General features: G+C 39.1%; 1 protein-coding gene across 3 annotated transcripts in view; it reads left to right on the forward strand.

Moving 5' to 3' along the window:
* Positions 1-26,519, forward strand: part of iqsec3a (IQ motif and Sec7 domain ArfGEF 3a) — a 119,576-nt gene extending 93,057 nt beyond the window's left edge. For 2 of the 3 annotated variants that reach the window (XM_040035372.1, XM_040035374.1), the window contains 8 exons: positions 1,965-2,131; positions 5,752-5,891; positions 10,151-10,276; positions 12,110-12,209; positions 12,632-12,790; positions 16,574-16,666; positions 19,495-19,538; positions 23,972-26,519. In XM_040035372.1, the coding sequence (XP_039891306.1) occupies positions 1,965-2,131; positions 5,752-5,891; positions 10,151-10,276; positions 12,110-12,209; positions 12,632-12,790; positions 16,574-16,666; positions 19,495-19,538; positions 23,972-24,535 (1,393 nt within the window). In that variant the 3' untranslated portion in view covers positions 24,536-26,519. The remainder of the gene's footprint in view (positions 1-1,964; positions 2,132-5,751; positions 5,892-10,150; positions 10,277-12,109; positions 12,210-12,631; positions 12,791-16,573; positions 16,667-19,494; positions 19,539-23,971) is intronic. The other variant, XM_040035373.1, reaches the window with a different exon arrangement.
* The last annotated feature ends 1,449 nt before the right edge of the window (positions 26,520-27,968 follow it).

Raw genomic sequence — 27,968 nt, forward strand, 5'->3', positions numbered from 1 at the left:
CAGTGACCACTGGGACACTTCCAGAAATCATTGTCTGTGAGCACAGTTCACAACAAACTGCCGTCTAATAAAGCTTATTTGAAATAGGCCGACGTAAAGTGAAAAACTGTTCTGTGGTCAGGCAAATCAAAGTGAGAGGAGTGAAACCCAAGATAACCCGTCTTTGATGGTTATGGCAGTGCATTAATGTCTATGGAATTGGCAACTTGCACATCTGGAAAGGCACCATCAAGCTTAAAAGACATATACAGGTTTCAAAGTAACATATGTACCCATCCAGATGTTGTCTTTTTCAGGGAAGAAAATGCATATTGGAGTAAGACTAAACCACATATCAGCATCATGGAATGAAAAATATTGCAAAAATGACCCAGGGCCTGTTGAGCATCTGGACACCGATTTCATACAAGAATGGGACTAATCTCATCAGTTTGCAGATGTTAAGAAACTGTTCAAATAAAAGAAAGAAAATTCCTTCTTGTAAAAAAAAGACTGCATGCTATACAGTGGTAAACTACTTTTATGAGGTCAAAATGACTTTATGTTTCTCGTAAAATGGTACGCTGGTACATTTGATATATTTTCTGTGCTTGTGAGATTTACAAATCATTCCGTTCTGTTTTCATTTAGAATTTGAACAACTTCCTAACTTTTTGGTGACATGTGTTGAGACTGATTGCATTGTTGCATTTAAAAAGACGTAGCACTTCACAAAAAGCAACTCTGTTTACATATGCAGACGATAAGTAACGTGTCCCAGGAACAGCACAGTGCCGTTTACTGTATGCTTGTATCCACAATAGGGACTGGAGGAGAGTGCAGAAACATGTCTGAGTGCAGGGGCAAAGCCGCAGGGTGACATTTACTGATGTGTCTCAATGACATCACCTGAAAGAAACCTCAGGAAGCAGCACAAGGAAAATGTACGCACTTGGATTTGTTTTGTATTTATTTATTAATCAGAAGTACCAGAATGCTCCCGACCTTTTCTGTGCTCTTTAACCCCTGATCTTTACTTAAAAATGCTCTGTAGCAGGGGTGATTAATTCATGATTACCATACATATATATATAGATAGATAGATATTTCAACAGAAAGCCCACAAGGTCCACACACACCTTCTTTTTTTAATCTATATATGCCTTCCATATACATGTTGGATATTCTTTTCTATTATTCATCACCTAACCATGAAGTTATTCTTGCACCACACCACCTTCTAGGCTTCTAGGAAGACACATATAATGTATGTGTAGGCATCTACAAATCTACATTCCAGCACAACACTTCTTATACTTAGGAAAGTAAATCAAACTGAGCCTTTGCTTGCAGAAAAGGTGCCTAGGTAAGGGATTTCACATTTCAGTATTCAAGTATTTTCTCTTCTGCACAATGACAACCTGCAAAAAATTCATCCAACTAAGCCCGCAAACGTCAGACAGTGATTAACTGCAGAATAGGACTTGACTTTTCAGGATTTTGGGGTGCTTAGTGCAAGTAACAGAGAGGATGAAACACTTAAAAAGAAGGTCAAATCCTTTGTTTTTGTCAGCAACATCACCCTCAGTTTCTAGTGTGATGCATGACCCATATAAGTATTCATTCCAGTGGGAGAAATGAGTTTTAGCAGAGCTCACACAACCTCACCAACGCACTGGTGCTGAGGGGCAGCTTACAGCTTCATGTGAAGCCACCGGCAAAATTAAAGCCATAACTCTCATTTCAGTGTGACACTCTTATGCTAATGTTGTAATTTTAATAGCATGCAGTGTTTTAAAAAGTGTCTCCTGTGTATATTTATATATGTCCTATTTCCTGTCCCACCCTGTGTCATTCCTACATGGATAAACCATCCTTACCCCCAACTTTATTCATTTTACTCCCATTCTATATTATCTTACATAAAACATGTAATGTTTTACTGTTTTCTGTCCCTGTATTTCCCTTTTCTTTTACACCCACAGTCAGCGGTACTGCATGTGTAACCCGGATGTGGTGCAGCAATTTCACAATCCAGACACCATCTTCATCCTGGCCTTTGCCATCATTCTGCTCAACACCGACATGTACAGCCCGAATATTAAGCCCGACCGGAAGATGCTGTTGGAGGACTTCATAAGGAATTTACGAGGTAAGGGACATCAAGGTCACGTTGAGGTCGCATTACGGCACAGCTTGCATCTGAAGATGAGCATTAAGGGACTTATAATGACATTAATTACCTGACATAATCAGCTCAAGCCGGTAGGTGAATGTTTTAGGTCGCTTGAGAAGAGGAATGGTGGTTTTTGAGTTGCATAGTTGACAGTGTGGCCTCGTTGTAAATCTAATACTCAGCTTTCTGTGTCCAACCTGATGTCTTTGCAAGGAGGAACAAGGAAGAATTTCCTTCAGACTCAGGATAATGGCCACAAAAAGAAAGTTGACTAAAAAGCACTGGTTTTCTTTTTAGCTTTATGTCGTTAGTACAGTTTATGAATATACTGTGTGTATTGCTTTTGTTTTAATCTTCTTTAATTTGCCATCTTATACATTGACTATTTTATTATTCTTTTATATCATATTTTTTATTTCTGCTTTGAATTTGGCATTTTTAATCCTCCATACATGCAGCAGTTGCTTGAGAAATGTTTCCATCACCTTGTTGAATCAATGCCATGAAGAATTAAGGCAGTTCCAAAGATAAAAGGGTGTCTAATGCAGTGCAAGCAGGGTGTGCAGATCTAGAACAGTAATCTATAATCTATGCTGTGTTATGTGTTGCACTATGCGTTATATAATATAGCCTATAGAGCAAGGGCATTGAATGAGACAAGCAACATCCCATAAGTTGAGTTACATGCGGCCTAAAATTAAAACAGTCAGAAGGAGATTTTTTTTTTACACAAAGTTTGTATTTCTCTAGATGAGAAAGCTGCTAAATCCTCTGCCTCACCAGTAACTTCTGGTACAGATTCCTGTTGTGGAGCCAATCCCACATGACTCAGAAGAACTGAGTGTCCAACAGTTTCAATCAAACCTCCCTGCATAAATTCAGGGGATAAAGATTAGGTTACATTTCTCTTCCTGCCTGATTCGCTTTACACAGTCACTCAGAGCGGCACCGACAAAAAGCACCTGTAAATCTCGTCTCCAGTATGCAGACAGATGCTCATTCGGCAAGCGCTGAGAAAGAGACATGAGCGTCATAGTTTTGCTCTCACTCTGTGCAATCAATCAGAGATTGCCGAGGTCGATGCAGAACAACTTTAATAGATTCATCCAGACTGTTCCTCACAATTAAATTAAGTTGGAAAATCAATTTCAACATCTCATGCAAATTAAGATACGCCATTCTCTCTTGGCCGCTCTATTTGTCTTCTGCTCGTTTTTTTCTTTGTCTCCCTATCCATTCTTCTGTTTTGTTTTGATCTCAGTCACAGTATTACGCTGTCTGTTTATTCATCTGTCTTTACTTGTTTATATTATGTTCCTCCTCTTTTCTCTTCCACTGTGTCTGTCAAACATATTGATGGAAGAAAACATGCAGTTCACTCAGCTAATTGGCTAAGGTGAAAAGCAATTATGGACCAGAAACCAATAGTAATGAAGAACTATAGAACATTCATTATCTCAATTAAAACGGACTGTCAGTGTTAAAGCATTCCACAATAGGGCAACACAATATACACCAGCCTAATTAATCTAGTGACTCAACTCACTGAAAAACTGTAACATCTTAGTTATTGGATTCTTTTCTGTTTTCTCTTTTTTTGGTGGATGGTCTTGTATTTTCAGAGCACATGCATTTCCCTTCCTAAGTTCTTGTAGAGGGCTGGCATTAATCAGTACACCTCATGAAAAGCCAGATTTAAGCTTGAGGATGATGAGCACAAAACAAGATAAAGAGTTGCAAGGGAAACATGAGTAATGTCAGACTCGGACTAAAGGAATTTCAGGAGAGAAAGTTCAGGACTGTGGTCAGTACTGATGTTCATTCCCAGGATATCTGATATAAGAATCACTCATTTAAGCCTCCTGAACTGTTCACTGACTCATCTGTGACATATCTGATATTTAATTCTGGGTGATTAAAATTTTGATTACGTGAGCACTCTTCACAAAGAAAAGAGAGAAAGAAAGAAATTAGAGGCTTTTTGAAATAGTGGCCACAAAACAACAACAAGTGCCTCTAATGTGTACTGGTTTGTCTGGTTCAGCTTATGGTGTTTACAGTTGCTTAGCAACTGTAAACACTCTAGCCCTTGAGGTTAGCTAGCACATTTCTATTGACAGAGATGATTAACACTGAAAATCTCACCTTCAGTTCTCGTTGAAGAATGTTAATACCCTGTTAACCACATTAACCAAAGTATTTTGTCATTCCGAATCATTTAGCGTTTGTTGTTGTCCTACGGTCTCTATTTACAAAGTGGTGCATTGCTTTCTCTTGTAGAAAAACACTAATAACGTCCTGTCCTGTACTCCTGGAGTCTGGGTCGGGTATGAGTCTACATACTTGCACCTCTCTAAGGCTGTGTTAACAGAATGCTGACATCTTCATGATGATGATAAACCGTAAAAAGTCTGACAAGTCGTTAGCCATTGAACATGTGGTTTTATACCACAGAAAACCTTCCATTTTAAGACATAGTGTGACCAAGATTTACAAAACAGAATTACATTTTTTGATCATCATGACACATAAACTCAGCATTTAAACACTTTAATGCTGGGTTTATGTGTCATGATGATCATATAGTGATCAAGTCAGATAGCTGTTTTCCCATAGACATCTATATGACCAAAAGTAATTTCACTGTCATAACTATCACCATCTGGTAGCCTTTGCATAGAAAGCAGGTCTAAGCTACGTCCACCTTGGCTTTATTTTTTAAAGTGCATTTTTTTTTAAAAACTACTATTAAAAAAAGTACACATAATGTCATTTCAATCAATTTAATTGTTGTTGAGCTACTCCGGATTGGCTCAAAGTGGTTGCTGCTAGCAAGGCTAAAAACACTATTTAAAGTCCTAAAAAGTGGCAAAGAAAAAGAGAGAACACGAGACAATTAACAGCAAAAAAAATGCTGCTTATTAATGTGACAGTTTACGCACTTTTCCCTCTGGTCATCTCTTTCTCTCCCCCTGACTCCATAATGTGCAGTGATGTCTCAGCGGTGTCCCCGGGTGCCTCACTGACACCGCCGTCACTTGTGGCAGCTTCATTTTCTCCAAACACATCCTGCCCCATTGAAGGTTCAATGTACCACACAGTGGTGCAGCTGTATCGATATAATGGGGAGCATCTCGAGGGCAACCTTTCAGCCTAATGACATGCAGCTTTACCTGCTCCAAAATGTCACGGCCTTGAACTGCACTGTGTTCCAGACAGAAAATCTTCCAAGAGATGAGGCTGGGTCTTAACCTTTCGCTTGCCAATTAACCTCCTTTCACGGGGCTTTCTGTCATTACTTAATGGAGACGGTGAAAGGAAAAAAGAAAGCGTCAGAAGGACACATGAGGGGACAGAGCGAGGAAGCGCTATTCATTTTTCCAATTTTTGCACAAATCAAATGAAGAAGCAGAACAAAGAAATGTAGCATGCACACAAAGTAGTTGCATTTTTTGCTATTTATATTTATGCCAGCATAGACACACTTTTTGTTCATCTGCCACTGTTAAAAAAAAGCAATGACTCCATATCCTGTAAAGCAACCGTGTTGTAAAGCGTGTGTGTATTTATGAGTAATCAGCCTCTTCCTGTCTTAGGTGTGGATGATGGAGCAGATATCCCCAGAGACATGGTGGTGGGAATCTATGAAAGAATACAACAGAGAGAGCTGCGCTCCAACGAAGACCACGTAACCTACGTTTCCAAGGTTGAGCAGTCCATCGTAGGCATGAAAACAGTAAGGACACACTAATATATCTGAGAACGCTTGCTATAGATTCTGGGTTTTTTTTTAGTTGGATTAATTCTCTCAAAGATGAGTGACTTTACACAAAAATGACACATAATGTAGTCACTGAACTGATTGCCAAATGTGAATATGACTGCGTACGCACACAGAAAGACACACTTGTTAACTCCATGCCAAGTCACTCGCTCATTAGTCAAGCTCTTATCACTATCACCTAGCCTTAGTGGCTTTAACAGAGCACATTTATTAGTCATTAAATGTCTCATCAGCAGCTCAATCATTACCTCAGGTCATTACGCGAGCTAGATACATCATTAACCACCGCTATCATTAGACTCATTTTTTAACAGTTTAAGGTTAAAAGACTTTAATGCAACCTCATTGCACATGAACTGAAATATGTATTTGAACATAACTCTGGAGGTTCTTTAGTTAAAACTCAACTTCAGAGACACTTGGTACAGTTTTGTCTGTTTCAGACTGAACACGTCTGAAGGCAGTAGACCTGGCAGACAGAAAGTCAGTCTTTAGCTTTATAACTGACTAATTACACTGATTCATATAGGAATGTACTGTCTGTGCTGGCTTGTAACACTGGAAGGTTTTTTTTTTAAAAGCTGCAACAATAAAGAGACTTCTGTTTGAATCCGATCAAAGCTGAAGGCCTCCCTGTCTTATTTTTTAATGAAATGTAGACAAGACAGACAGATTTTTCCTCATGTATGCTTGGTTATTCAACACTTCAAACATTGCACCCAAATACTAGAGTTAACTTGAGATATTCCTTCAAAATTAAATTCAGGTTCCGTTTATTCAAAGTGAAGTCTCAACATAGCATTGGGCATGCTAGCAGTTTGGTTTAGCGGTTTAGTCCCAACTGAAATATTGTAGCATGCCTCATGAAATTTATCAGACATATTTCTGGAGCTGCTGTCCAGTCAAAAAGGGTGGCAGCGAAACTAAGAACCTGCAGATGTAGTTCCCAAGCTCTGCTTTATAATCACTTGTATTAGCAAAAGTTAGCATGCTACTGTGAGGAGTAAAGTTGTAAAGATTTGACCTGCTCAATGTTACCATGTTGCATTAGTACAGTCATGGCAAAAATAAAGTACACCCTTTTTCAATTCTTTATGCATATAAGTATAAAATAAATAAAAAAAATGTCCTCACCAGGTCTGAAAATGATCTATAATAAAGAGAGTGCTAGTCAGTTGGTTTGAGCTGTTTGTGCTGATATTCTGTGTTTAGTTTTCACCAGACATGGTGATGTGCATTATGGCCAAACATCTCCACTTTGGTGTTGTATGTTTAAAGGCAACCAGATATCATGCTGGTCCACCGTGTCATTATACACTTTTTATTGAATTGTTAAAAGGACACAAATGCAGAAGTTGCAGTAAGCTGTAGTAAAAGCAGAGGGAAATATTTAATTTCAAGCCAACATGAAAATAATCAGAAGAAAGCATTTAAACAGACATTATTAACAAATTTACATGTGTGTATATATATATTAGCCACTTAGTTAAATTATTTCTGATCACTGAGGACCCTGGAAGGCACTGCATATGTTTTTTGCCTTTATTATCTCCCCCTGGTGGTAATGCAACTTCTGCATGCAGTTATGCAACTTCTGCATGTGTGTCCGTTTCACATTTTGAAGAGGCAAAGCATGAAATAGACACAATGTACTGTCTACAGATTTGTTTAAATGCATCTCTGCAAACTAAAGCCATGCTGCCATGTTCTCTTTAGAGAGTAAAGGTAGCCCTTCAATATAAGATATACTTGTTCTCTCTTTTTCGAATTGTTTTGCCCTAAACTTTAACATTTAACATGCTAACTGAAGCCTGTAGCTCTTGGCGTTTTGCAGTTTCTCTGAGCAGTTTCTCTCTTGCATGGTCTGATCTTTGGTAATGGATGAATTTTTTTAGTATGTCCAACTCTGGGAACATTAAACGCTGTCTTGAATGTTTTTCACTTGTGAATAATCTTTCTCACTGTAGACTTCAATTTGCATGAAAATGGCCTTATAATCCTTCCCAGATTGATGGACAGCAACACTTGTTTCTTTAAGAACTTTCTTAACTTTCTTCCTTGGCATGTTAAAACACACCTGAATGCTCCAGACCAGCAAACTGCCAATGCTCTGGTTTTATAGATGTGCTTACACATCTATTTTGATTATGTCCTGATAAAAAAAGGTCCAACTTTCTTGGTGCATCCATGTCACAAAAGGAAATGAGTGAGTCTTCATGTTTTAATAAATTTTAAATTCAACACAAATTATAGCAGTTGCTTCCAAATGACATTGACTTTGAAAGTATTCCCTCCACCTTTTTATTCCGGCTTACGCCTTTAAGTGTCTCTTAGTGATCGATGAGTAGCCATAGGATGACAGAGGGAGTGCTGTCAAAGCCACAACAATGATGGATTGTTGTGATAGGAAGTGACTGTTGCTGCCAATGGCGGCCGTCTGCTATAAAAAGAACGAGTCTTAAATAAAGTTTCTTCTATTGAAATAATAACCCAACCAACAGTCTCTGTACTTTGAATTCTAAACGCCTTATCTACTATTACTCCAGAAGGAAGTGGCACACAAATATGATGAATTTTCCTGTATCGCTAGTAAATAATTGATGATTTGATGAAAGCCGTATTAGAGCCTTTGATGAATGAGATGAGGTAGCTTTATATCTAAACATGTGAATATTTTTTTATATTTGTTTTTATTTTATTTTTTTATTTGAAGTCAATCATTTGCCTATAAATATATTGGCATCTCTTGTCAAGCTGTTTCTTAATAATACTTTTTTTTTTTTTTTGAATGAGCAGGAGGCATTTCAGGCTAATGATGTCTTTACATGTTTCTGACATTAGTATAATGAGAAAGCGGGCTGGCTGTGGAAGGCTGGGCTCGAGTCGGTATACCCTGCAGTGATGAGAGAGCAGGAGAAAAGGAGACAGAGGCTATGTGTGTACTCCATGCATTGCAAATTATTCTCTCAGAGCAGAGGGAAGGAAACTTTGAAATGCACACAGGGAAAATTGCACAGGGGCTGTGTATATTTGTGTTTTACCCTGAAGAGGGATCAACTCCACATCTACTCTGCTGATTTTTGGATTTTTGCAGAACACAGAAAGCTGGACCAGACAAGGCAGAGACAAGTGTGTGTGAAAGGGTGACAACATGATTAGATCAGTCCTCCGAAGGCAGTCTGTTTTCTTTTGTTTTATTTGGTTTTTTTTGTTTCTTTTGGGGGGGTTGCAGTGTAATCTGCTTAAACTTGAAAAAGCACCTTAGTTGAAGAGGAGATGCCAAACGTTTTCAGACAAAAGGAGCATTTTCTGAATAAAAAAAAAAAAAAACACCTGTAAGCACAGGCCTGCCCTCTATGCTAATAGAGTTTTGTCTTATGTAGGATCCAGTAACTAAACAGCAAGAAGTACATTGCAGAAATAAAACTAACAGGATTTGGCAACAACTCGTATTTTTCTTTTTTCTTTTTGTACAAGCAGCCTGTGGCAAAACATCCCTCTTTGAGGACTACCACAGCTACTAGAATCGAGCAGAACAACCATCACTGTAGGAACACAAATGCTCGAAATATGACATTTGGAACACAGAAAGTGAATCTTCCTCTTGTCTTCTTCATCTTTTATTTTTAAGAAACCTGTTATAATCCCACTAGCAATAAAAAGCAGTTTTGTTTGGACTGGTGCAAAGACGCCAACAGCTCGCTCTCACAAACAATGCATTGCAAAGATATGCGCTAGATAAGAAAACATACAAAATATATTTGCTTTTGGTGTTTTGTTTTATTTTATTGTCATATTAAGCCGGGATTCGTCTTTGCCAAGAGGGAATGCTGAACATCAGACAGACCAAACCTAAGTAAAGAATCCTAAAATGTAAACCCGGATTTGTGGAAATGTTCTCCTCAAGAGGACACAGATTTTGTTCTTAAGCTTTATAACCATTCTCTCTCTTAGCTGTTGCTATAAATTACCATTTTAAAGTACTCTTAAGACTAAGAAATAAGTGTCCATGTCACACTAAGTTGTCTCATTTTGTGCTTAATGGAGTTTTTTCCACTGCACCAGTCTTGTATCTCCTAGCTTTGGGAGGAAATGTTGATTTAGGTTTTTTAGCTTCTCTTTTTCTGGATTTTTGAATTATTTTAAAGCATCCCATCAATGTCTGTAATATGATTTTTGATGGCTGGGTCTCCCTTTGTGTTCATATTCAGGTTCTCTCCGTCCCTCATAGAAGACTAGTGTGCTGTAGTCGACTTTTTGAGGTGACAGACGTCAACAAGGCCCAAAAACAAGCAGCACACCAGAGAGAAGTCTTCCTCTTCAATGATCTCCTTGTGGTAAGTAGACGAAAAGCCTTACACTTTATTAAATTGACAATCATTATGAGATATTCAGTATAAAAATACTGTTTTCATCCTGAGAGTTTCTTTTTCCTTCTTCTGCACACAATCAGACTTTGAAGTTGCTTATTTAGTTATGACAGCTGCAGTCCAACGATTCTTACTTTGGGTCCAGCTTTTCGCAGTGCTTGTCTTTTTTATGTTATTTCATAACTCTGGCGTCTCCAGGCATTTCTTTTAATTATAGTAAGCAAATAATAATAATCAAAGATCTGTCCTCTACAGAGCTGCTTTAAAGGATGGTAATATAGTTTCATTTCACTTGAGGACAGCACAGATTAGCTGCTCATTTGATCCAAAGTTATATAGATGTGGGAATTATCAAAGGTTTAAATGTTGGACATAATGTTCTCATTAAGAGGCGCATAGGAGTTGTCTATCCAATGTATTTAACTGACCTCATAATTATGTCAAATGCCACAACATACAGGAAAGGCAAAAAGCAGCATAGCCATATTACTTCACTTTCTATGGAGGCATAAAAGTAATTGGGACCTGCAGGAGAGGTTGTTAAAACTCCAATTTGAAGTAAAAGACTAAAGAAGCTATTGTCCAACATCACAGTGCAATTCTGTTCATTTGGCACTAAAAGTTAGCGGAGCGATATATTTCGCAAGGATGTTTTCTCGTGACAGCTTTGAAAGCGGGACAGAAGTTGTCTTTGAAAATTTTTCACTACGGGATGAAAGTGAAGGGGACTTCTCTTTGAATTTGGCCCCTGTTACAGCAGCTTGAAAATGTCAAGAAGTGTTTAAAGTGCCAATGTGATGTATTGGTTTAATACGCCTTTCCTGGTAAATTATGCCTCACAGTAGTGCTGGAAAACAGATATGCCTCATCTTTCTCTATCTGGAAGGTCATTCAGTGGAAAAAAAAAGGAGCTCCATAACAGCCACGATATATCCTGATATAAGCACTGGCGCGCAATCTGAAACACTTGGAAGGTTGTAGTGTACATTAGTATTGACTATCCGCTCTCGATGTTGTCACGGCGTGGTGCGCCAGTGTGTTTTTTGAAACAGGACCCAAAAGCAGATGTGGACGAGGAGTTGCAGGTTTAAACAGAAAGCGATCCTTTATTTGGATGATAGCAGGAGTTAAACATGGAACCCTAAGCAAACTAAAAAACACTAAGAAACAAACACTATGAAGTTCTATGACTAAAACAATGGTGGGGATAACAGACGACCTAACAATGACATTCAGAAAACAGAGGACTTAAATACACACGAGGCGATCAGGGGAAGTGGAGACACACGAGGAAACAGCTGACTTGGATATACATAATGATGCACAGGAAAGAGTAAAACTAACCACATGAACACAGAACACAAGACCCTTTTCAAAATAAAACAGGAAACATGCAGACTTAGACACGACAACACAAGCTTAACAGGCCTAACACACATAACAGACTAGACAAGGAACCAAACACAGAAACCAACGAGACAGATGATAAACAATCACTAACCTAAACCTCCACTGACCCCTAAATAAGAACAATACAAACTTATAACCAAACTAACATGAAAGCTTCAAAAATTACAAAATAAAACACAAAATGCTGGGTCAGAGACCCAGCCTGTGACAGATGTTTTTAAATGCTCAGATAGTTTGTTCTTTCGCAACTGCCTTTGATGTTGTTATGCGATATGGAAATCTCTGGCAAGATTTTTGGAAGTGTTCAGAACATGGAACAAGGAATTAAATAGGCAGTTCTGTCATTCAAACATTTTACTACAAGGCTCATGATGTTGTTTATTTCTACAGATCTTGAAGCTTTGTCCAAAGAAGAAGAGCTCCGCGGCCTACACTTTCTGCAAAGCCATGGGACTACTTGGCATGCAGTTTCACCTTTTTGAAAATGAATGTAAGTCACAATGCTGGTATGAAAAAAAATCCCCTCTTGATATCTCCTTAAGTCATTGCTAAAATCTACCGTTTCCAAGCTTGCACAGAGAAAAAAATATCTGTCGAAATTCAAAGCGAACAAGAACTGTATAATTTGTTGCTTTATCTTAAAGGGCTTATTTTTAAGCACAATAGTCTTTTTATTTTTTTCTGACAGCATCAAACTAGTATCGGTTTTATTCCAATCTTGCATTTCAATTTCTGTAAATGTCATTCTCCCAGTCCCATTCAATACATGCTGCATGACATTTTTGCAAGCAAGCCCAAGTTTGCAGCTCAGAGTGACCTTTAGAAGTCTTTTTATGATCACACTTGTAACTAAGACACCCAGGAAAGTAGTTTAGATATGCTTTTCACTCAACAGTTTAATGTACTCCGCAGACTACCCCCATGGAATCACCATCCTCTCACCATTCGGATCAGACAAGAAGCAGGTATTAAACTTCTGTGCTCAAAGTGCCGAGGAGCTGCTCAAGTTTGTGGAAGACCTAAAGGAATCAATCGCAGAAGTGACGGAGATGGAACAGATACGCATCGAGTGTGAGAATCTTTCTAAATTGTCCATATCAAATTATATAATTGATATAATTTGACAACAATAATTGTTGTTTTTACTTGGAATGATGTTGAGCATTTGAGTATAATCGTCAACTTTGTGTCTATTCCTTTTGTAGCAATACTCCCTACAACTGAAGAAGGGTCAAATGCTATTACATTTTGCACCAAATCAATAATGTCATATCTTGGGGTGTTAGAGATCTTCTTAGATGTGAGAATCAATATGTCTTCTTTTTTTTCATTTTTCTTTTTTCTTTTTGGTATTATGCGCAAACTACTTGTCTGTGTCCCATCTGTGTGGTTTCAGACTGAGTTTTGAAAGAAAAAAAAAACCTTCTGATGCACTGCAGCTCAAGCACACTGCAGGGGGGCAATGATACGGAGGTGAAAATAGGTCAGGGCTCCTCAAAGCAGCCAGGCATCTGACTTGCTCGGACTTGTGCGCGCCTGAAATTCTCTAGACAATGAGTCACTGCAACACATGGACAACCTAAGTGTGTCCGCAGCCTAGCTCCTGCCAGTGGGCTTCAAAGAGAGGATCCCTGCTGGGTTTTGATGCAGTTGCCTTACCCTCGATAGAGCGGGAGGCCCTGCAGCCAGGGGGGAGCAGGCAACAACATACGGAGATAGGCAGGTGTTGACAGAAGGAAATTATTTTTCTCTTGGAGCTGTGTAAAGGCTGGAATAACTTGTGCTAAAACATAAGAGAGTGGATGTTGGGACACATTTATTATATTTGCAAAGGCAAACTTTTTTCTCAGGTGGTGATAGATAAACATTTTGAAAACAAGGAAGAGCTGTCACCTGAACAGACAAACTTCCCATCGTTTTCCTCCAAGGGGCTTGATTTTGTCAGCAGATTAGTAAACAGGCCTGCGGCAAGCTCACTTCTGTTTCGAGTTTCCCTCTTTGAATTTCTTTCCCCTCTCGCTGCTGTTTTTAATAAAGGTAAATTAAATATTGTCGTAATTCTTTGCCACCACAGAATTTCTTAGTTTCGCCACAGTTTAAACCAAATTACTGTACACAGAATTTTAAGCCCGAGCTAATAGTTACACCGACTGAGCATGCCAGTGCAACAGCATTAAGCATGCAGGCTTATTATTCTTCAGATTTTTGCTGCTTCTTCTTCTTCTCATTATTACTCTTACTGATTGGCATTAAAGCTCACTATTTATTAGCTGTCAGATTTTATCTTCTTCTTCTTATTATTGCTATTATTATTCCACCTAACATTTTGACATCCTTCAGCTTTGAGAACCTCCCACAGAAGTTATACCAAGATCCACAGCTCCAGTGAGAATAGTGGGCTCTGGCTTTTGATAACAATTTGTCATATAGATTTACATATTCATAATTCAAAGTTTTTTTGGATTACAAGGCTTTGGATTTCTTTCCACAGGAGCAATTTAAGTTTCATAAAGAATTAGATTTAAAACAGAACAGTGTAGAGATATCGCCTAGAAAATACTTACTTTCACAAATGCCATTAAAGCCCAGCCTTTTCCCACCACCTTGCTTATAGCCAATAAATATAAAACAGGTTTTGGAATTTCACAATACAAATGTGAAACTTTTGTATTTTATACTTGGGAAGTCTCTGGCACTCGTGATGAATCAATTCTTCCGATATCACTTGTAACTTTTCTTCGAGACCCACTTCCATTGTTTCTCTCAGTTGTTTGGACAGTAGGCTCACACCTCCTGTTCTTTTTACAAGCTTTAGTCACCATAGCAACTGGTGACTGGTGTCACCCTTTCTCTCAATTTAAAACTCATCATGGCTGATCCAGTGGGGATCGGTGTGTCCTGTTTTTATTGACGCTTTGATGCAATTCAGCACAACTGTTGTTCACTGTAAGATCAATTTTAGTCAAAGTATTGTTGACTGACAGGTTTTACAGGAATTTTGCTAGACTTTCAAATGAAAAACTGCTTATCAGGGCTTGTAAATACCACTGGATTTTCAGGACTTTCAAAACAAAAGCTCAAAAGGGATAATAAAAGGTAGCGGCTGCATTAGTGGTTCCTGTTATGACCACTATTATATAAACAAAATGAATTTACATGTTCTGTTCTTTCAAAATGAAATCCACTTCATAATAAAAATGACATTTGAACACTTTTCCAATAGTCCGATTCATACTCTGCATGTTTTTTTTACCTTTCCAATAATTTTAGCCAAATTATACTTGACTGTCAAAATAAAACCTTAAAAAATATTAAAGCTGACTTTCAAGGCTTATAAAACATGACAGTTTTTATATATAATTCATTATCCTGAGGCTCCCTGAGTAGCTCAATTTATGCCTACTGCTGTGGCCTTTAAAAATAAAATGTCCCTGATATCTTTTCACTGTCTCTTTATCTAGCTAGAGGTACTTACATTAAGCTCCCAATACTTTTGCAACGTCCAGACAAAAAAATTCTTATTATCTGATGGTTCATCATAAATCATCATCCTGTTACATCCTATTAACTGCTGACAACTCAAATGGCAGCAGGTACATTAGCACACTCAAAATTTCTTCTTTTTTTTTTTTTTTTTTAGTTTTAGCTTTTTCTTACTTATACTCACCAGCCACCTTCGGTACATCTTAGGTACACAGATATATATCAAGCCAAACAAGTGGCAACTCAATACATGCAGATGTGGTGAAGATGACAGAGGTCAGAGGAGAGGCAACAGTAACTTGTTACAATCAAGGTATGCAAAAGAGCATTTCTGAATGCACAACACCCCCCTTAAAGCAGATTGGCAAAAGCAGCAAAACTATTAACAGCTGTTTGGCTAACAGCAAATTATTATTAAAGACAGTGAGAGATTGTTAACTATAGTATCTTCTCAATGCATGCTGCTAGGCACTGTTAAGATGTTGTTATGCCAGGCATGCATTCGCCTAAAACAGCTGGGCTTAAGTTTGGTTGGTCCAACTGCTGTACAGTCAATACTGAGACTGGTCTTTCCAGGGTTTAACTAAAGTTACACAGATCACTGACATTGATAACAGGGAATAGTCCTGCGTGTTAATCCAACTTTACATTATGGACATTTTCCCTCTTTAATACGGAAAAGTGCATATTAAAATCATAATGCTTTGGTAATGAGCCATAGTGTTTTAATAATGTTTAGTAATGGAAAAAAACATAATTATAGCCACTATAATAATTTTATTGAAAGTACAACTACATTTCAAACCAAGCAATCGTTTTATTGTTGGATTTTTCATCAGTCATGGTAGATGTTGTATTGCACATGTGACTTTACAAGAAACATCCAAGTAAATTACTGATTCAGTTCAAATAAAGACTGTTATTTATATTTTTAGTTTTCTATCGATGGAACTTGAGCTTACTTTTTTTCCCCCCTTTCCGTTTATCTCTTAGTCTCAGAATGCGGACATGTTGTACCGCACCCTCAAAGTCTCACCTGGCAGTTTTGTGGCTCAGCATCAAAATTAGAATGCAGTGTTGTGTTGGAAACAAAACAACATTTAGTCATGATGATTGGAAATGACATGCAATTACCATCAAGTGTGAAGTTTAATTAGCGAGATGAAGAGGTGTGTGTTGAGACTGGAGAAGAGAGTGGGTGGGAGAAATGTGCATGAGTGTGTATGTGTGTGTGCTCGCTTTTGAAGGAAAAACATTTCCTGGTTAATTTTGTTGCTCTTACCCATCATCATCCACCAATCTATCAACTTCCTTTCTCTCTCTGTCATGGTGATTATGAGGATGATCATTTTTGTTTTCTGCTCTCTGCAGGGGAGCTGGAAAAGCAGCAGGGAGCCAAGACACACTCGGTAAAGAACAACGGCACACAGCTAGAGCTTCGCGGTAAACAGGGCTCCCCATCAGGTGTGTGTGTGTGTGTGTGTGTGTGCATACTGTTGCTTATTGAATCCCACTGGAGAGACACCAACTGCGCTGTTAATTTGTTTACCTGCTGCTGTTTTTATGAACTTGATCATATCTTCAAAAACTAGGCACTACCTGTAGCATTTAACATCAAGAACACTGTGTAATTTAAGATGTGTACAATGCTTGTAAAGACTGTAAATGCGCAAAAATCACCTTTAGCTCAACTCAATGGTCAAGATGACCTGGTGAAGTTCAAACCAAACATTAAAATGGTGAAGGAATGTGATTTAGGGGACTCTGAAGGTGTTATGGTGATTGGTACTAAACGGCCTGGCCTTTTACAAACTGTTGATCTGCTGGGATTTTCCCATACAACCAGTTCTCTGGATTAAAATACCTTGTTGATGCCAGAGTTCAGCAGAGAAAGTCCAGAATAAGGAGGAATATATCTGATTGTACAACGTGTCAAACCTTGAAGTAAATGGGCTACAGAAGCCAAAGACCCCGACATTCAATGGTAGGGTCACAGTTTGACATAAACATGAAAGCATTGCTCGATCCTGCCTTGCATTAATGATTCAGGCTGGTGGAGGTGTAGTTGTGTGGCTCTTTTCAGTTGGCTCCTTACTAGAAATTGAACATGGTTTAACCACCACATATACATTGGTATTGTTGCTTTATCATTTCTTTATGACCACCGTCCAGCATATAACAGCCACGTCAAAGAGGTCAAACCACCTCAAACTGGTTTCTTTAACATTTGCACTCTATGGGCTCTACATTCACCAGAGATCAAAAAATAGGTCGCTTTTGCGATGAAAATCTCATCATGCATGTGCAGCCAACAAATCTGCAACAACTGTGTGATGCTATTATGTCAATATGGACCAAAGTTTCCAGCCCCTGCTGAATCTGTGCCACTGAGTATTTAGGCAGCTCTGCAGGCAAAACAGAATCAAAATTGGAACTTAGCAAGGTGTATCTAATAAAGTGGCTAGTGAGTGTATCTGTCAAGGTTGTTGCCACTTGTCACGGTTTGGTGCTGTGGCGGACAGGATGAGGACCCAAATAGAAGGGTGAACTTAAAGAAGCAGCTGTATTGCACTGTGCAGACACTCGAAAGATAAACTCAGGACAAATTAAACTAAACCAGGAACTAAGAACTGAAACACTGGAAAACTAGGAACAATGAACTCAGAGCAATGGAAACCGGAAACACAAAGAAACTCGCACAGCAGATGGCGTGGTACAACACGGCAACAAGCGGAAGACTGAGGACTAAAATACACAGGCGGGATGACGAGAGGATGGGGAACAGGTGGAAATACAGCTGGGACTAATCAGACATGATAAGACAGAGGGAAAGCAAAACTCAAAACACTGAACACAGGACACAAGACTATCAAAGTAAAACGGGAAACGAGAGATATCCACAAAGACACAGACTTGACACTGACTGAGGAGACACAGGGAACAAGGAACACAGAGCACAGAAACAGAAAACAAGAGACTAGAATGAAACTAATGAAATCAAAGCCTTTTAATAACACAAAAACACTGGGTAACTGACCCAGGTACGACTATGCTGTTACTAGATCCAGCAGTAGATCCTAAAAAGTAGCCTAAAACCATGTAAAAGTTTTGCATTCATTTTTAAGTAGTTTTAAAAATAAACTTTTATTTGTCATGAACACATAAGGTTGTATAACCAAAATCTTCTTATCGTCTATTCATGCTTCTCACAAAATGCTGATGCTAAAGACATATGATAATAAACACTGTTTTATTGGGCACTCTTCTGAATGAGGTTACAAGGTGGCTTCCGGACAGCAGTTCAGTATGTGAGGCTCTGTGAGTGTGTTTGAATCATAGGTACACAGAAGGGAGAGAGGGACAGCCTGTGTTCTATAGCCATCCCAATAACTGCAAGCCATAGGATATTTCACATCTTTGAGTTCAAATTCAATAACTGCAACACCAAAACACAGGAGACATTATCTCTGGAAGTTCCTTACACTCATTCTGAACTGGAGCACTTGTTTCCTTCCTTCCTTAGCATTCTTGTACTATGCTGCATCCAAGCTTGAAGATAGACACATTTGTTCCATTAGTAAAGCTTTAAAGTTGCATGAATGCAGTTGTGAGTGTGATGGTATTTCTAGGTGAATGATTTTCATTACTGGTATCTTGTGTTTATGTCATTTGTCCTCATAAGAGAGCTTGACATCAGTAGCATTTTCTTAATGTGTGAGGCTAACTAATTGCATGCATGGCATTATGATAAAGACACAGGAGAGCAGACTGTTTCATTTTAACACAGTAATGACTTGGAGGGTTAGCATTACTTGTAACAGGTTAAATTTATACTTTGTTAACATTTTTCCTATCTTGCAAGACAGGATAAGTGATAGTTTTGGCTTTTTGTGGGGGGTAGCTTCCCCAACTCCAATAAAAAGAGGTCAGTTACATGAATAAATTCTGATGTGGCAGCATCACAGACTATAACTACAATTGATGTAAAGTTAATGGTGTTTATAGACTACCTCTACAGTAGCAAACATCCTTAAAATATGCTGTTTATGCCATTCCTTGAGATTTCAAGAGCCTGCCATGAAAAGTCACTGATGCTAAGCGTTGATTGTACATTTGCTTTTAAGAGAGGGGTTTACTGAATTTTTTTACTTGCTTCTAGAAGTTCTTCCGCATAATGATTGATTGCTTGCTTGCTTCAAGCAAGTCTAAAATTCCTTATCTTTATCTTGGAAAAAAAGAGTGATTTTGCCACCACCTTTGTCCCTTTTTCCCTTCTGTTTTCCCCCCTGCAGGACACCAGGAGATAGATGACAGAAGTGGACACAATGCAGTAGAGGTAAGTGCCTAATAATAGGCTTATGTCCCAAACAACAGGTAAGTGAGTGCAGTGAGAGTCTTTGCAGTGGCAGTATCGAGGTAGGACAAGATAAACTCAGGAGTATCTTTAGGATTAGAGGCGTCAAGCAAGTGTGGGTGAAGAGTGCGTGAGAGAACGAGTGCTGCTGGGTAACGTGTAGCGGGCATGTGAGGTAACCCAATCAAACAAAATATTAGATAAAAGGACTCCTTTGTCGTGTAAAAATTAAATATGATGGCTCGGGAGAATTAATACACTCACAGCGGTCAGAGCAGGTTGTCCTCACGCTGAAAACACACCAGGCTTAAATATTATCTGGAAGCCAAAAAAAGAAATAGGTTGTAATTAGTTTCGCAAGCTCAGGCAGAAATTGTGACTCCTTTGGGGCCTTTCAAGAAAACGAAAAAAAAAAAAGACTGGGGAAAGCTGAGGACATGTGTGAAATGCATTTACTGTGTGTGTACCCACATGCAGCATTGAGACCTTAATTAACACAGCAGCATGCAGGCGGATAATTTTAACGCTCATTTGACCTGGAATGGTCACCTCCCCACCCTTTTGCCAGACCTCTGGGGGGAGGGGGACCTCTCGTGTGAACATTTTGTGCAAGAAACACAGGAAATGGAACTACACAGTATGTGTATCCTTGAAGCATCAGGTGACCTTTATTAGCCTCTCTTTTTTGTGGCTCTGGAGTTTAGGCTTGGATTGAAAAGTCAAATACACGGGGTCAATTTGACATTCAGTGGCTGTTTAATTCCACACAGCCACTGGTAATATGTTACACTGTATGTCTTTTGCTCAGGTGCTGGCTCAAGCAAATATAATTCATAAGTTCTATCAGATGCTTCATAGTCATAATAATGAACTATTATCGGCTTTAATTTGAAAACATGTGCAGTCACATCATTGGCGTTATAGATTCCAGAGTGCTTGTGATACAAAAGCCATTCAACAAACTAGCAAGAAAAAATTAGAGTGCAAATCAAATTATAAGACTAAGATTTTAGCTGTAGTAAATTTGGACATACTCCAATCCCAACAATATCTTTTTTTCATCATTTCTTTGCACAGGGTTGGCTTCAGGTCATTCTCGTTCCATTTTTTTTTTCATTTGTGTGCCTCAGGTCAGTTCTCCCTCAGGTCAATCTTCATGGTTGTCTGAACTACCTTCACCAGCCATCTTGCTCTCTGCCATCCAGCCTACAGTAGCCTAAATGTCAGGGGCTGGTGGGGAGCCACTAGCTGTCCAAACACATTTATCTCAAAAACCAGGAGGGTCCACTCCAAAAAAGCCTCTTTATACTAGAGGCAGAAATCTAAGGATACCAAATCCTGCGGCAAGCTTTTAATCTTAGATTTGATAAGGTGATGAGATTCTAACGTTACTATCTGCCTCAGAGCAGTGACAACAAGCCGACTGTGTTGTTACAAAATGGCTGTTTAGTTGTTTTTAAAATCCTGTTTTTGTCAGAGCCTTTAAGATTTCGAGAAAAAAAGTTTATTCAGTGCTGTGCACAGGTCTTGAGCCACCCTTTATTTCTTCATATTTTGCAAGGAACATGGCAAATAGGTGTGAAGATTTATTTAAACATGTGCAAAAATAAATGGAAATCTAACATATAAGTCAAAAAGTTTGTGCACGTCTCTAACGTGCTTGAAAGTCAATATTTTAGATGAACACATTTATTCTTCAACACAGCCTGAACTCTCTTAGGTAAGCTTTGTTGTCATTTCTTTAAGTAGTCTTCAGGAATAGTTCTCCAGGCTTCTTGAAGGATATTCAGAACTCTTCTTTGGATTTTGACTGGCTTTTGTTCTATTTTCTGTCAAGATGATCCTGCCTACTACTACTGCTTCAGTAATGTTGAGGTCTGAGAGGACCTATGTCTGATAGTGTTCCATTGAGTGCTTTTATATGCAAGTCTTTGTATGATGAAGCAGGGTATACCCTGAACAGATTACCAGTCTGACGCAGGGCTACTGATGCTGATCTGAGCCAAAAGTTTTGGATTTGTTACTCTATAAGACTTTTTTTCCACCTCTTATTGCTTTTGCGCCAAGGTGCTGGACTTGTTGAGTGTAGAAGAACCAGATGTAAAAAATCCAAATCTCTAATTACACCTGCTGCAAAATAATGGCTTTAGAGCCCAAAGACAAACTTGTGCTTAGTACAGATACATGCGAAGGCATCCTTTTGGGCTTAAACTAATGAGCTTTTTGTGATTCTTGACTAATCTGGACCATCTGTTAAACAAATCTATTTTTTACTGAGAAAAAAAAACTTTTGAAAGGCACAAGAAAGTCATTTAAATCCTTCACTCTTTATCTGAAGTGATTTAGAGCTCACTGATACTGTATGGTAAGTCATCAAGAAGAAGTGACTCTTGGCACATTCAAAAGGAGAAAATGTTAATTGAGTTCTTTCGTACAAGAGTCACACCGACTGCTTTAAAAGAAGGGACGAACACTACTGTAAGACCTTTCTAACCTTAAGATACTTCAACTTCAAAGACTATTATATTCACACAGCCGGCATTCTGAAGAGGTTTGGTGGTAAAATATTTTCTGATCGACACATTAAAACTGGAAGCATATGTAGATAGTTGTGCTGTGGTTAAGAAGCTCAAAATACATGTAAAAAGTCCCAAACTCTTAATATACACTATTATACACTTCCATGTAGGAGACTATGTACTGTGATAAAAGTCTTGAGTTATACCTTATTTCTTTATATTTTGCAGAAACCTAACTCCACCACATAACTCAAGGAATGAATCAGTGTTGTGTCTGCATATAACAAACAATTCTGCAAAGAAACAATTTTAAATGGTATCTTTAGGCACTTTGTAGCCTGTCAAAGCATAATTTGTTCTTTGTTCTTTAGCTGAATCCATGAAAAATTCAAATCATATCACATGCCTTTTATCCCCTGGAGAGCAATAAAAGAAAGTTTTGCAGTGATTCCCAAAGTACTTTTTGCCAAAAACGTGGGATATACGGTAGCGTGTCCAGAAAAAATATTTGAGAAAAAGGACCTGACAGAATTGTGCAACTGTTAGACAGAAAGCACATGTGTAGAAAAAGGTGCTGGTGTGAATGAGGCAAGTTGTACAAAGCAGCGCCAGTCCAGTTACTATGTAGCTAGGTTAGGAGACAGACATAACAGTGACTTTCTGCACGTGAAATATACTGGAGGTTCTGTAATTTGTCTGGGGCTGCATTTCAGCTAGTGGTGTTGGGGATCTCCAGATTTTGATTCAGCATGCAATACCTTCTGAAATGTGTCTCATTGGCATACAGGTTCATTTTCATATATAGCTTCAGTATGACAGTCATCCCAAACACAGCCAATGCATTTAAAGCATGTCTGATTGAAAAATCACATGATGGAACTCTTAGTCATGGATTGGTCTCCCCACTGCCTGAACCTTAACATTGTTGAAGCAGTGTGGGATCATCTTGACACAGAACAAAACAAAAGGGAGCCAACATCCAAATAAGAGCTTTCAATGTCCTTTAAGACCCCTAGAGAACTATCACTGAAGACTCGTCTAGCAGTCTACCCGACTTCCACGCTCAAATGTTAGATTTATACTGTATAAGTACACCATCGGGGTACTTTATGCATTAATTATCTCCACCGTACACAGCGTGCATTTCAGATTGTGCTCAGTTCCTTGAATTTCTTGCCATATGTTTTCGGAGATACACATCTCTGAAACTCTGAGATGTTATACAATTCTGTAAGTAGGCTGCATAAAAAAAGATAGTAAAGGAAGAGAGATAAAGGGGGAAAAAGCTGAGGGAAACTGCCTATAGAAATCAGAGTGCTGAAACAAATGGGACATCTGGAGGTTTGCATTCTAATTGATTGTTGCCTGTGGACGTCTGTGGTTGTCACTCTGCTCACTTCCTCTCCTCCTCTTCTTCCACCTCTCCCTCTTCTTCGTATGACCTTGGTCTATGTTCTGCTTACCTCGACCCACAAGTCTCCTCGTGTTCGCTGTCACCGTAGTGCCACACAGTGGTTTGGAAGGGAGACACGGGGGCCCTCAGTGTCCCCTTTGGAACCACCGGGACCGTCCTCTAGCATCGTTCTTATCCCCATTCCCCACCACTATTACCAATGACGCCAGTCACACACACTGGTGTTCCCAGCATCCAGCACTGTTCCCAGTACCTGTGGGGGTGGAGGGAGGGGAGAATATTGTAGTCACAGAATTTTACACCTCCACCGATCCTTAACACCTAAGCCCCCACGCATGCCCCGTGTGTGTGTGTGTGTGTGTGTGTGTGTGCTGTGCGTTCACTCCCCCCACAAAAAAAGAAAAAGAGGGCTTGACGGATTGTAGAGGAGGAACCAGTTTTATAACATTTGATGCTGTTCTCTTGGCTGTTTTCTAAACTAGGTGTCAATTCACAACAGGCTTCAGACGTACCAGCTCAGCAGCAGCATGGCTCGGAGCCCCGAGAGCGCGGCCCTTCTTAATCACCGGGGAGAGGTGCTTTTCCAGCAGGGGCCCCAGGGGGTAACCCAAGGGCCTGCGCCTCCACCACAGCACCTGCAGCTGCAGTCAGCGGCAAGCACTCCCGCCCATCATCTCCCCCTCCAGCAGCACCACCAGCCCTGTGTCAGCATGGCTGACCTGCGGCCTGAGGCGCTCATCCAGTGTCAGCAAATTGTCAAGGTCATCATGCTCGACAACAGCAGCCATGGACGCATGGAGGCCTTCCTCAGCCAAACGCCCACACACCACCACTACCAGCATCACCATCACCACAGCCACCATCAGCTTAGTCACTCCGCCATGTCCACCCCTGTCCGCTCGCCAGACGGTTCACACGGCAGCGACGGCCACCAGCCCCCACTGCCTCCCCCGCCTCCACCTTACAACCACCCGCACCAGTACATACCCCCAGACCCCCGCCTCAGTCTACACCGGACCCCAAGTGGCTCTCGGAGCATGGTGTAAATAAATGAATTCAAATTTTTCTCCCTGAAAGACAGACACATACTTCCACATAAACCCTATCACTTCTCTTCCTATCTAACAGTACATATTGTACATATATACATACAGATGAAGCTATAATGAAAAAAATAAAAATCCCACTTATATGCATAAATTTAAGGAAAAAAAGATTTAAAAAAAATAAGGTTTTAAAAGAGATAAGAAGAAATATAGTGCGTATATAAAGTTTTACTTGATTCCACATGTATTTTGAAATATTATGTAGTTTTAACAAATTTCTATAACTTTTTGTCAGTTTTAACTCTAGAGAAAACTCACTGCTATTCACTTCATGGATGGATTCCTTCCAGTTCCAGTATTTATCAGCAACAACAGAAACACACGAATCCCTCAAATCTTTTGAATTTTTCTTGTAATGGATGGAAAGACATCAAGGATCTTCTGCTTCTGTTCGCTTTATCATCCCAAGCCTCATGCCTACTGTGCTGTATGTGCACACGTGCGCATAGCTGACACTTAACTGAAACTCTGTGCCAAAATACATATGCCTCCACTAAACACTGACTTCTTTGCACTTGACTAAATGCTAGGGCTAGAAGAAAAAAAAAAAACACACTACTCCTTTGCTTTGAGAAAATAGTCGTTTCAGGCTTCTTGTTCAAGGAGCAAAAAAAAGAAAAAAAAAAGAATAGCAAAACTGATATTTCATAAAAAGTTATCTACCCATTTGCGCTGTTGCTTATTTATTTATGTGATGGAGGGCCTTCTCTCTTCTCCACTCCCCCGGATTTAAAAAAAAAAAAAAAAAGAAGCAAAAATGACATTCTCCCGATAAGCTGTCTTTGTCATCCTCTCCTCCGTTGTGTTGTGGCTCTCTATCTTCAGAAAACATTCTCACCCAATTGTTGCTCTCCATATATCATTCTACAGTGAAGGATGACAAGAACCGAAGGCGACCAATCATATAGATTGCTGCCGAGCCAAAAAAGTTAGCCCAGGATGCTTCTGTTGATTGATGCTTGTCTCTTACTCTTTATGTCTAACATTATTAAGGCTTTCCAGGAATTCTTGCCCCTTTTGTCAGCTGATGGAGGGAAGGTTTTGTCTTGTTTTTCAACATTTTGAAAATGTCTCATCGTCTGAAATCGCTCTAAAGCTACAGTGGGTTCAGATGTTAACAAAAACTGAAAAAAAAAACGACACAATGTGCTGTCATCGGTTATCAAATGTGTCGTCGCTATATGTTTTTTTGTTCCAAGAACTCACCCGAGAATTTCTGTTAGGACGCTACACTTTTTAAATGTCGAGATGTGTGTTTATTTTAATTTGCCATTGTGGCATCATTGTGTGTTTTCCGTTGGTGGATAAATGTCGGGCAGAGTCCACCCACAAAACATCCAGACGCTGTCTCTTTACGTCGGTACGACTGCCAGCTTTTGTTCCAGATCCTTGTGACTGTTTTCTCTGCCGTGCTAACCTTTCATTTTGACATTTTCAAAAAGGCAAAAACTACATGGAGCTTATACTGCAAAAGCTGGCATTAGTGGCATTGTTTGTGCTGCTGGCTATCCTGCTTTAAATGAGAATGGAAGGGAGGGGAGAGAGAGAAAAGAATGCATTATCTGATCTCTTTCTATTTCACCTCAGTTTAGATTGTAAATACCACATTCAAAGAGTCAGAAAGGACAAGCAAGCTACCTTTAGCCTCTTCAAATTGCTATTGCCCTGTCAAGCATCCGTCATTCTGAAATAGGTCAGCGACCGCCATAGCCTGAATGCGTTCATCTTTTATACATAAGCCCCACCAGGTACTGTGAAATGGATGTTCAGTTAACTCTGTTCTCATCTGACCTCCATCTGTGTGATTTATAATCACAGAGCCAATGCGGGGAGGTCTCTATCTCATCTGTCTGTCCTGTTCCACTTAGGATGTCACCCTGTGAAAAGACAGCGGTTGGACAAAAAAAACAAACAAACAAACAAACAAAAAAGCTTTCTGTTGTTGTGGTTGGCAGAGATGAGTGTGTGTGACCTACTCACAGTAGCATCCTAGCTTTCCTGTAAACAAATCCGTCCTCGCTCCTGTTTATCCCCGTAATTGCTTTTGTTATTATTTCATAACACAATGAGAGGAATTACAGCTTTCAAAATGAATCAAGAGCTGTGATGATTCATTTAACACATTTACTGGCTACATTGTAGAAATGAACTTTTGAAGGTTATGTAATAAAATTTAGAAACTATTCTACTATTATGAATTTTACCTTGATTGATGATGATTGTACGGTTGCTGATTTATTTGCTTGAATCAGCTTTCAGAAATTACATGATTGATTTTTTTCTTCTTCTCATGCATGTCAGTTCCAAAGCTTATTGAACCCTTACTCCCAAAATCTGGAATTTGTGTATGAAAGACTTTGCTGTGGGAGGTCAATTTTTTTTTTTGTCATGATGAAAATGAAATTTTTTGTGGTGGAATTTAAAAAACAGACATGGATTTTTATTCTTTTTTTTTGTTTTGTTACGATGACAAACACCCCTTCAAATACAAATACGAATGGCTTCTTTGGGCAAATATGTTTTTGTGCCTCGAGGCAAATCAAATGCCTCTTTCATGGCCATTTTTGCTTGTTTTGTCTTATTTCTATGTATGTTATGACCCTTTCTTTATGGTTGCACATTTTAGTCGAAAGATATGCTGCGTGTGCAAGAAACATAAATATGAGGCGCACTGAAAATGACAGATTTACATTTGCAGGGAAACTAATGTAGCATTTGGGGAGTGTAGCAGATGATATGGAAGTGCAGTAGTGGGTACCTTTCATGAAGAAACTCACAAAAGGGCTCTGCCATACCAGTACATTGCTTCATGAATGACATGTGAATCTTGTCTGGCTTTTCACCACTGTGTTTGCTCATACTAGTAAAAGAAATACAAATAGAGGAAATATTTATGGATAGACAGGTGGAAACTGAGTGCAACATGAACCATCATCTCCCTCAGTTGGCTTTAAAAACCCTCCCTGTCTTTGCGGTATATTAACATGCAATTAAAGATGATTTAAGTCTATACATCACAATGGTTTGCTTTGTTATTGGATTCAGTGGCAAGATCAGTATACTCTGAATTGCCGGGAAAATGCTTATTTTGAAATGTTACACATCACTCAACACAGCATTTTACCTTCACACACTATAAACCCGCACACATAGTTTTCCTCCTACTTTGAGTTTTATGACAAGTAATACAATAGCTAAAGAATACATGGAACAATGAATCATAACACTACTTTTATGTGAGGTGTTTGCTTCTAGTAGTAAATCCACATACTGTAAGTTTGACTTCAGTTTTATGTCACCATGTGGAACTTATCTTTATTAGTGAGTCTTATTGTTTTCAGTAGCAAGCAGGTGTTTTCTCTGAAAAAGTAAA

Source organism: Simochromis diagramma, unplaced genomic scaffold, assembly GCF_900408965.1.
Source record: "Simochromis diagramma unplaced genomic scaffold, fSimDia1.1 OVJJ01000816.1, whole genome shotgun sequence".
Taxonomy (NCBI): Eukaryota; Metazoa; Chordata; class Actinopteri; order Cichliformes; family Cichlidae; genus Simochromis; species Simochromis diagramma.